Source organism: Gracilinanus agilis, chromosome 5 (genome assembly GCF_016433145.1).
Source record: "Gracilinanus agilis isolate LMUSP501 chromosome 5, AgileGrace, whole genome shotgun sequence".
Lineage (NCBI taxonomy): Eukaryota > Metazoa > Chordata > Mammalia > Didelphimorphia > Didelphidae > Gracilinanus > Gracilinanus agilis.
In genome coordinates this window covers 302,437,990-302,449,222 of record NC_058134.1, presented here as the reverse complement: position 1 = coordinate 302,449,222, position 11,233 = coordinate 302,437,990, and the positions used below count along the sequence as shown (strand labels likewise).

Here is an 11,233-nt window from a genome sequence, read left to right as displayed (position 1 = left end):
GTGCAGCGAGCCCTGGGTAGCAGAAAGGAAATTCAGGGTGTTTGAGTAACAGGAGGCAGGGTGAGATTTGCTTAACAAAACAATTAGGAGGTTGTTCTTTTGAACACATCAGGAAGCTGATCCATTGCTTGTAGCAATGAGTTTTCCAAGCAGGGGCTCACCTTGAGAGCGGCAACTTTCCAGGGTAGAAATCAGCCAGTGTGTGACACAAAAGAGCGTAAGTAATGACAGAATGGGAGATGAGGGCTCTCACTTTCCAACACCCTGGTAAGAATTCATTCCTGTCACCTCAAATAATGGTATGACCAAGTCCATGCACACTGCTGGAGTCCTTCTGGGTTAACCCACTGCAATCTCACAGAGCTGTGCTGTTCTTACCCAGGAAACCTGTGGCTAGCTAGAGGTGTATGTACCAAAAAGGAAAACAGGGAAATGGGTGCACCTCGCTTCGCTCCTTCACTCCCTCGCCCTGACCCAAGGCTAGAAATAATGTCCTCTCCCCTGCTCCTGGTAAATTTCAGGGGCCACAGGGTTCTCTGAGGAAGCCAATCCTTTATGCCAACTCAGAGACACCTCAACTGCTCCTTCTTCGAAAAGCCATCGCCACAGCAGAGGCCTTGGCAGGGAACCCGAGTGGCAAAGGAAACAAGGACGCCTATATTCAAAACAAGGGTAGCCTAGTGAAGGGAGTCAGGCTGCTAGGAGGCTGTCCCAGGGCTCCGAATAGGAGCCAAGTGGAGAAGCAGGTTCCCTCTGCTCACTGCAACCTCATTTCAGAGGCTGCTGAAGGGTGTTGCATCTGCTCAGTCAGGGAAGATGGGAAACAGGGGTGAGGGAGGGCCAGAGCTGGCCTCTTTTGGAAAGGGAAAAAGAAATAGACAGAATCCATTTTCCTTCCTCCTCCAACCAGTCCCTGTGGCCATTCTCCTGGCCGTGTCATAGTGGAGCACTGTCCCTCTCCCTGAAGGATCAGGAGATGTCTAGATGAATGTCCCAGGCAGCAGGACGGCTGGCATTGATCATGGCCTCCCCCAAGAGAAAAGAGAACTCGGGATTAACTCCTAGCCCTACTTCTCTATACTCGAGCAGCCCAGGTCCTCCGATGCTAGACAAGGGCTTGCGATTGATTTAACTACCCCGGCAGGTTCCAGCTCTGTCGCTTTGGCTTTGGCGGGGAGGCGATTAGGGAAGCCCAGAAGGAAAGAACCTAAGCAAACAATGTTCCATCCATGTCTCCTAAACGATGCTCACTCCCTGTCTCCCCCAGCTGTGCCTGTTGGCTTGTTCTCAGAAACCTCTGCCCTCACTCCAAAGCCACTAAGCAGCAGGCAAGAATCAAAGTGGTACAGGCCAATCCTGAGAGAAGACTTCTCCCCTCTCCCCATATTTCGCCTCCCAACTCTTCCAGGAAAACCAAAGCAAAATAAGCTCCAATTTGGAAAGCAGAAGCCCCAGATCCCTGCACCAGGCAGGACTTCTTTGGGATACGTCAGTGGAGATGGCGTCTTTGAGAGAATATTAACATCCAGCAATCAAAGGACACAGCAGTTGGGGGGGGGGGGGGCACAACCCTTTCACGCCAAGCCAGAAATCTATGGAGAGCTAGATAGGCTAGATGGATTTCAGAGGACCCGGGCTGCGCTAAAACAATCCCGGGGTCCCTCCCAATCAAAGAGATTCCACAGTCTAAGAGCGGTTTCACATCACCCTAGTGATATGAAGCCATCTGTCACTCCAGCAAGACTGTCTATCCACTTTGCCCAAAATCCAGAGGAGAAACGGGAAGGGGAAAGGCAGGCAGGGAGGCTAGTCACTAAGGGAAGCATCCTTAAGTGTGGCTGAGTGGGCATCCATGGGCAAAGAGCCCTCCGTTCCTGTCCAAAGTGGTCTCGGGTGACCAGCACGGAACTCATCGGGAGGTGAGCTTCCCAGCCTGAACATGTAGCTCGCTTTCGCGAAGAGGATGTGCCCCTCCTGCCCCAAGAGCCAGGATTAGCCAGCATAAACTGCTCCCCGTTCCGGAGCATTTTAACACCAGGATCACTGCCATTTTGGGTCCAGTTTCCCGTTCGGGCAGAGAGGGGAAGGAGAGGACTGACCTGTCCTGTGGGGGCATCGGGCTTTCCTGCGTGTGGTTCCTGCTCTTTGGGGATAGTGGAGATGCTATTTGGGGATGGGGGGGGGGTTTCAGGGCTCATCTCCTTCTTTACCCAGGGCACTGCCTCGGGGCCAGGTCTGGGGCACTGAATGGCGGGCAGAGCCTGGGGGCTGGTAGAGGTAGGGGTTGAAGGGGGGGGGGGGGACAGCGGGTACTCACTGCAGTAAGCGATCAGCAGACTCGCCAGGATCATGAAAGCCCAAAAAGTTGAGGACATGCTCGGCAAGGCGTTGGCATCTTTCCGGCGGCTCCTCTTGGGGGATGGCGCCATTGAATCCGCTTCTCCGGGGCACAAGGGGGTGGGGGGCGCAGCGCGTCTCACCAACCGGCGCTCCCCGGGGCCGATCCCGATCGCCTGTCTCCACGTGTAATCCCAAAGAGCCACATCTTCACGCCTGGCCTCCCGCGGCACAGGCGGCACGGGCACTGGCACGGGCGGTGGCACCGGCGGCGGCGGCGGCGGCGGCAGCCCCGTCACGTCTGGAGGCGCATCGTCGCCCCCTCCGCGCCACCCCGCCCCCAAACTGCTGAGGCCGCTAGCTGAAAGGATCTCCAAGCGTGCCCTCGGACAAGCGGCTCCCTAGCCTCCAGCCCACGGAGGGGAAAGGGGCCCGAGAGAAGAGAGTGGACAGGTCCTTGCACGGGTTTGCTGGGCGGCGCCGAGGACGGGGTAGGGGCAGTGGGCCTGGGGGTGTCGGGGGATCGTAAAGATGCGGCCCCCACTTGGCTCTTGGGGAGCAGGAAGAGAAGTTGCCAGGCTGGAGGGCGGCCCTATGATGCGGGGGAGCCAGAGGGGTGCTGGGCTGGGGCTGGGGACCTGAGCCCCGGAGGGGCTGGCGGAGCGTCCCCGGCTGGGGCGCACAGGAATGGGGAGCGGAGGAGCGGAGGAGCCGAGGAGGCAAGCGCGGTGGCGGCAGCGGGCCGGGAGAGCAGCAGCACCGGGCCGAGGGGGCGGGGGCGGGCCCCGGCGCTCCTCCTTCCTCCTTGGGCCCGCCCCTCGGCGCGGCTCCTCTGGAGGGGGAGGGAGGATGCTCGGGCTCGGACCCGGCTCCTTCTCAGGCTATTTCTTCCTCCGCCTTCTTCGCTGCCTCCTCCACCGCCGCCGCCGCAGCCTCCGGAGTCCAGGGGCTTTTCTCGGGCTGGGGGCAAGGCCGAAGCACCTGCCTCCCGCTCAGGCTGGGGCTTGGGAGCCCCCTTCGCGAGAGGAAGGGGATGGGGATGAAGATGAGGATGAGCAGTAGGAGGAGGAGGGGACGGGAGAGGGAGGAGACCAGGCAGCGGGAGCCGAGAGGCGACCGAGCCTGTGGATGGCGACAGAGACGGTCGTACGCGGCGCAGTCTGGCTGGACCCAAGAGCTCTAGCCACCCAGCCCCCTCCCTCAGGGAAAATACTACCGGGATGGGGGCGCGAGCAGGGGGAAGGCCCCAAACGTCTCTTCCTCACCCTCCCCCCCAGCCCCAGCCCCGCGCACCCAGCCACTGGAGCTGACCAGTTTAGGTGCTGGTCAGGCAGGAAGGTGCAGCGAAAGTTGTTCCTCAAAAAAACGGCTCAGAGAGCTCGCAATCATCGCCTTCCGCCTCCTTTTCCTTCTCCTCCTCCTCGAGTGATAATGATCCCCTCACCCCATTCTTTCCTCTCCTACAACTCTATACAGAGAGCAAAGCTCTGCTTCCCAGCCCCATTTTATGCAGGAGATAACTGAGGCTTAGCAAAGAGAGTAAGTTTGCCGGGAAGTTTCTCGAAGCTTGTGTTTCAGCTGCAGCGGGGCAGAAACGGAGGCCTTCTGGCTCCAAGCCTCAGGTGTGCTTTTTAAAACCTCCTGGGCGTCAGATTCGCCTCTCAACCCCCCGCTACGCCCCCCCACACACACACACACATATACACATGAACACTGTAACATATATTGCTTCTTATATGTAGGCCTGAGCTTCATTGTTATCCACATTTTACAGATAAGGAAATCGAGACAAATAGAAATTAAATGACTGACCCAGGGTCACATAGCAAGTGATTGATTTTGGATTTGAACTCAGGTCTTCCAGACTTCGAACATTGGCAACTAGGATGACATAACAAAAGGAGATGACATTCAGACCCTGTCCTCCTAGAACCTTTAGTGTGGTGGTGATGAACAGGAGAAGAGAACATAATTAATGAATCAATCAAGTCATAAACATTTATTTGGTAAGCAGCAGTGTTGGCCTTTGATGACATCAGGGTGAAAGCAGGTGTAGGACAGCCCTCAAAGGAGATGGGGCGACACAGTGCTCTTTGACTTGGGGCTGGGGAAGATCAGGTAAGATTTTTTTTTTTCAAAATGAAAGTTTATTATCCAAGGGTCCCAATTAAATCAGCTTAGGGATGAGAACTTAACCATAAAGAAGTATAATTCTGATTGCTGGAAAGATAAGATAAGGCTATTAATGACCATCAGAAGGAGACATTTGAGCCTGAGCCAGAAATTCACTAACCAAGAGGGGAAGGAAGAATGTGGTACAGTGAAAAGAGGGATGAATATGAAGTGGAAGATCTGCCTAGGGATCTTTACCAGACTTTAGACAAACCATGTCCCCATTCAGTGCCTCAGGTGGTCAAAGGAAGGTGCTGAACTAAAGGACCTTTATTATATAGAGAGCTTAAGAGAGGAATTGGATGGAAAAGAAATGAAGAGCTTGATTAACAGATACTAATAACATGGCATGGGGGCACATGGAAACCTTGATAGAGAGTGATATCATATCTCAGAATCAATCTCAGAGCTGGATGGAACCTCAGAAAGCATCTTAGTCCAACATCGTACTGGAGCAGTAATTTTTCTATTGTGTCCCATGGGCCTTTGCATCCAAATCTCCACTCCAGGAGTGACATGGAGCTTGATACAAAGGCACCCTACTAGCCCTGAGTTCAAATTCAGCTTCAGAAACTTATTTTTATCTGTGTGACCCTGATCAAGTCACTTCACCTGTTTGTTTCAATTTCTTCATCTGTTAAATGCAGATAATAATAGCCAGAGATGTTGTCAGAATCAAATGATATATACCTTTTAGCACAGTGCCTGGCACACAGTAGGCCTTATATAAACACTAGCTGCTACTGTGTTGTTGTTCTTACTTCATGATTAAACCTGCCCCCTTTTTGGACTGCCCTAATGGTTACACAGTTATTTTTTTCTAGGTAGACAAAAATCCAACTCGAACTGGTTTATTTCTATTTTTCCTTCTGATTTCTTGCACAATGTCTACACTCTCTTTCAGCAAAGCGGCAGGGCATAGTGGATGGGGTTGGAAGGTGGGGAAAGACCCTGGATTCTTGACCTTTCTCTGTATTCCACCTCAGATATTTATCATGTCAACTTGGCCAAGTTCCTTCATCTCCCCAAGCCTCAATGTTATTACCTTTAAAATGGGAATAACAATAACACTCATATCACAGAGTTGCTGTGAAGATCAAATAAGATTGAGAATGTAAAATGCTTTGCAAGTCTTAAAGTTTTCTATTAATATGAAGTTTTATCATCATCATATATTTATTAGAGACTTCCTTTGAATCAAGATCCTGGGATATTAGTTGTTTCTGAATCTACCAATATCCTCTCCTCCCTTCCTTTCCCCCAGTTATCTTAGTTTCCCATTACTCCTGACTACTGGGTGTGCTTTGTAATCCTTAAATATAATATAAATTTATTATTAATTATTATTATATCCATATGCCTACTTTCTCATCTCTGTAAAATCTTAGTGAGTCTACACACTTAAAGAGAGACTCCTTGATGAATGCATGGAAAATAAAAAAAATATTTTGTGAATGATTTGCTGTAGCATATCACATCTCAACAACCACACAACGGACTGAGAGATGTGGAACATCCTGTGATGTTTATTTGTAATATTAAAAGAAAATAAAGCTTTTGACTTGGTGGGACAAGATTTAGTCCTTAAAGTTTCTGCTTCAATAAGATGTCTCCCATGCCTATTTTAAAACTGAGAACAATTCTGTAAAAGATGCTGGTAAGATATCAGCTCCTAGACAACAGAGGGTATTTTATTCTTGTCTTTACACCCTCAATACCTAGCATAGGGCTTAGTCCATTTTTTTTTTGCACTAAATGTAATTTCATTAGAAAGGATGAAACCAGTTCAATCTTGAGGAATAAGCGCTGCCATCCCTGTTTTACAGTTGAAGAAACTAAGAGAGACAGAAGGGAAGTATCTTGCCTAGGGTCACATAACCAGTGGGTGTCAGAAGCTGGATCTAAACCCAGATCTTCTTGACTTCTAGATCCAGTTCTCTAGCCACTGCATTGCCACCTAGTGGCCTCATTGGTATACAGAACTTTAAGAAGATGGGTATGCTGTGAGAAATGATAAGCAAGATGATTTCAGAAAAAGCTGGAAAGATCTGCAGGAACTGATGCAGAGCGAAATAAGCAGAACTGAGAGAGCATGGCACACAATAACAGCAATATTGGACAAAATTGGACAATATCTGTGAAAACTTGGCTACTCTCCGCTGTGCAATGATCTGGGACAATCCTGAAAGGCTTATGACAGGGATGCTCTCCACCTCCAGAGAAAGAACTGTTGGAGTCGTCTTTCACATCAGTGTATTTGTGGTTTTGGTTACATATGAGTGTGCTTTTACAACAGGGACCAATATAGAAATGTGTTTTGCATGGCAATAAAAATAAAATTAAAAAAGAAAATTGGTAGTATCTCATCTCTAAGAAGGGTTCAAAGATAGGTAGCCTGTGACTGTTGCTGATGCTCTATTTCATAACAGCCTCCAGTTCTGCCCTCTGCTCTCCCATCCCACCTGATTTTATGATTGTAGGATCAATTATTTATGTTCGAGACACCTGGAGGATGAAACTACCGCTGTCTTTTTTTAAAAAAAAACCCTTAACTTTTGTGTATTGGCTCCTAGGTGGAAGAGTGGTAAGGGTGGGCAATGGGGGTCAAGTGACTTGTCCAGGGTCACACAGCTGGGAAGTGTCTGAGGCCAGATTTGAACCTAGGACCTCCTGTCTCTAGGTCTGACTCTCAATCCATTGAGCTACCCAGCTGCCCTTACCACTATCTTTAAACAAAAACAATAACAACAAAAAGTCTTGCCCTCCTATTGTCATCTATCATGTCCCCCATAAGAATTTAATTTCTTTTGATTGTAACAGGATATTTTGCCTTCTAGTCAACCCTGTCCAAGTTCAAATAGTACTGGGAAAAATAAAGTCCCTAAAATGAGTTAGCTAACTTCTTAGAAAATACATTTTTAATCAAGATGGAAAAAATCCTTACTACCAAGTGGGATTGCAACTTTACAGATCAATGGGCCCCTCCCCGATCGCTGCTCCCTTTATTAGAATGTCAGCGCAGAGAGGTCAAGAACTGTCTTTGCTTCTACATTTGCATCCTCAAGTCTTAGAAGTAGTAGTTGGAGAACAGTAATTGCTTAATTAATGTGATTTAATTCTTTTGAAATCTATGCATCCTTAATTCAGGGGTTTGGAGCAAACCTTCCATCATCCATTCTAGTTGAGGATTTGTTGTTGACAAAAACATTAAGACAGAAAACAGAATATCAGTTCATGAAAGGACCTTAGGATATAGAATATCGGAGCCGAGTGGGATGTTAAAAATTGGATATAGAATATCACCTGAAAGCGTACTTAGAAAGTTATTGAGCAGAATTCACTCTAACAAAAACTGCTGGGAAAATTGGAAAACAGTATGGTAGAAGCTAGGTATGGTCCAATATCTCACACCTATACCAAGACAAGTCAATATTCCCACCCTGGTAAGAGGGGAAAATGAAATACCTGCCACCTCGTAACCCTTTAGACAACTCTTCCTTATCATAAATGGCCTGGACCTGCATCTGTGCGATAGGCATGGCCACTTATAAAACTCTACTGGACAGTAAATTCCTGACTATATTATTTCTAGTAGGATTTTGGACCACAAAGCCTTACCATCTCCCTTAGTGTTACTTTCCAGGAATCCCTTTCCCCCACGCATTAGTTGCTATCCTACTTCTCTGCTTTTTGGGGCACTTGGGACACTTGGCCTTGCCATCTGCCCTGTCATGGCATAGTAGGGACCACTAAGCTCAGGAGCTGAGCCCTCCTCTAAATGTTGCCTTCTTCATTGGAATGTAAATACCTTGAGGGCAGAGGCCATCTTAGTTTTCTATTTATGTCCTCAGTGGTTGACACACAGCACTTGGGAATTTTTTTCATGCAACAAAGAACCAACAAAGTCTTAGCAGAACAAGGATGTTAGATTTTCAAGGGATTTTAGACCTTAGATCAGATAGGTGGGAAGGGCCTTAAAATCTAGGATATCAAGCACAGATAGGATCATACACTATTGCTCAGATAATGCCAGACCCGAGAGAAACATTAATGATGGTATAGCCCTTCTCATCATTGGGAGGTGAGGCCCAGAGAGGTAAAGGGACATACAGACACATAGCAGGATAGTTGCTTTTTGATTTAGGAGTGCCCCCAGATCCTTCCCCATCAAATGTGGTCCCTTTGAGTCTTCCAGGTAGCCTTTGAGTTTATTATGTCTTATATATCTTAGACTATGAATGTTTATAATATGCATGTGTCTATGCCTTCCCCACCAATAACCCCTACCAGCATGAATAATTTACTTTTGTTTAATTAAAACAAGCAGACCTCTTGTGGCTTGAGGTCTCAACAAAAGCAGCATCTTTCCTCCTCATTAATAGTCCTAGAAAATTTTCTCTGCTATGACATCCTAGAGTTGAGATACTGGGAAAGTAGTGGGGGCGGGATCAGCTTTTGCCCCCTCTCCCTACACCCCACCACAAGGAGCCCCAAATCAGAATCACAGCAGCTTAGATATCCATCTCAGTTTAAAGGTTTCAAAGCTGTATTCTTATGAAAACCTGGATGGCGCGGGGTGGAGGGGTGGGGTTAACTGTGGCTAGAGAATTGGACAACAATCTTGCTTCAGTTGCCACTGCACAAAGAGCTAGGACCTTTCTGGGTATCACCATCTCTCTGGGCATGTTTGCTCATCTCAATAATGAAAGGCTTGACAATGCAGTTTCCAAGGTTCCTCTTAGTTCTTTGAAATTTATCATCTATGATTATTATCTAAGCAAGATATTTACCTCCTTTAAGCCTCAGTTTACTCATTTGTCAAATGGGAATAATCCTACCTGCAATGCCTACTACCCAGGGTTATTATGAAGTTAAAAAGAGAAAGGCCTTGGCAAACTTTCCAATGTTCTATCAATGCCAGTTAATTATTTTTCTGCACCTACCACATAGCAGAGGCTTAATAAATGATTGTTAAATGAATGGATTTCATCATTTAAATGTTATCTTAATTTTATAGATGGGGAAAATGAGGCTCAGGGAGGTTCAGCAGTGTTAAAAGCCCCATAACTAGGTAAGTCAGAGGCAATATGGATCCCAGATCCTCTGACTCCAGGGCTGGTCCTCTAGCTTTTGTATTTTTGTCTTATAATGATCTGTTGTTACAAAAAAAAATCAGTCTTATCTAAGGAAATGAATGACTCAAAATCCTAATTTCATGGAAGAGCTGGGAGGAGAATAATATCCCCCAGTTCCAAAGCTGATGTTCTTGGGCTACCTACCATCCAACATTCCTCTTGTCACCTGCATCTAATGCATGTCTGAAATGCTATTTTGATCTAGCTTAACCCTTAACCTCCCAAAACAAAATATTTCCAATGTGAATATTCTTCCCGGTACACTGTGTATCAGAAGTCATGGTATACCATTGTCCCTGCAGAATTCTAGAAGGCGCTGCCCTGAAACACAGCAGAGCTCATAAGATCCACAGTCCAAAAGAGTTCAGCCTAACTATCTACATAGGAAGAACTAAGTAGACAAAGAATGCCTTCTGTCCAGCCTTGGATGGATAGAGCTGGTCTATCTTTATGGATATGTTGGAGAAACACTGAGAATATACAGAAAAAATGGATCTAGAATTGAATAGAAAAAGGACAGGATGTTTGATTGCCTTGAAGAAATTTGGGCATCATCTCTGATGATTCCAAGCTTCTTCTGGAGACGAAAGTCTACCTTTGAAAAAACATAATCCTTTCAGTGAGGTCGTATGGCATGTAAGTCATTGAATCCTAGTGACATCTCTCTTTGGGACAATTCTGTTGTTCTCTGTTGACACAATTTCTCTCCTTTTTCATCCCGTGCAACAGATGTCAGTGAAGAAGCTGTGATGATTTTCCTTGTGGTCTTTCTGCTTGGATTCATCACCATTGGTTCAAGGCAAAAGTGACCAAGTGTTTCATGAAATGATGTTTCTTGTTGCCTTTGAACACACAATGAAGGCAAGTCAGCCAACTCCTTTATTTGCCTCTCCAGGGAGAGCCTATGAACCATTCATCCACTTAGCTTTCTTTATGTCTTCAGGTTTAATTTACAGCAGGAATGTCAATATTGATGTAGCTCAATTCCTCGGTAATATGTCAACCGATTCACTGTTGGACTAAGATTTCACATTTGGAGCACCAACCATTAAATTAATGTTTATAGATGGTTTGAAATGTACAATTCTTAGAACCATTTTTCAGCTACTTTATCTACTATACCATGGAAGCAAAAGAGACAGCGCAAGACTTAGGGCCCTTTGTATTTTTTTTTTTTTTTAGTCAATATTCACAGACAAAGAACTCGGGACAGTGGATATATCAGTGAGACTGGAGTTCAAATCTTGATTTTGACACTTACTAGCTATGTAACTCTGGGTAAGTCATTTAAACTGTCTACCCCAGTTTTCTCATCTGAAAAATGGGAACAATAATGGGATCTATCTCACAGGATTATTGAGGCAATAAAATGATATAATCTTTGTTAAGTGCTTAGCATAGTGCCTAGCACATAGTAGGTGCTTTATAAATGCTCTTCTCCCTCAGAGGCAAACTTGCTGGTAATGAACCTCTCTCTCCTTAATTATCCTTGTTGATCTTTAAAGAGCAAATATGATCTGACCCTGGGATTGTCCACCAAGACATTTTAGTTTAGTAGAAGTAGTCAGGGCTTTCTGGCAGTTCCCAGA

The 11,233-nt window shown here is 46.5% G+C and overlaps 1 protein-coding gene across 1 annotated transcript in view; it reads right to left on the bottom strand.

Annotated features, from left to right (window-relative positions):
* The window catches only part of TAFA5 (TAFA chemokine like family member 5), a 363,516-nt gene extending 361,087 nt beyond the window's left edge, over positions 1-2,429 (bottom strand). Inside the window, exon 1 of the mRNA XM_044679284.1 lies at positions 2,318-2,429. Within this exon, the coding sequence (XP_044535219.1) occupies positions 2,318-2,429 (112 nt within the window). The remainder of the gene's footprint in view (positions 1-2,317) is intronic.
* Positions 2,430-11,233: the final 8,804 nt, after the last annotated feature.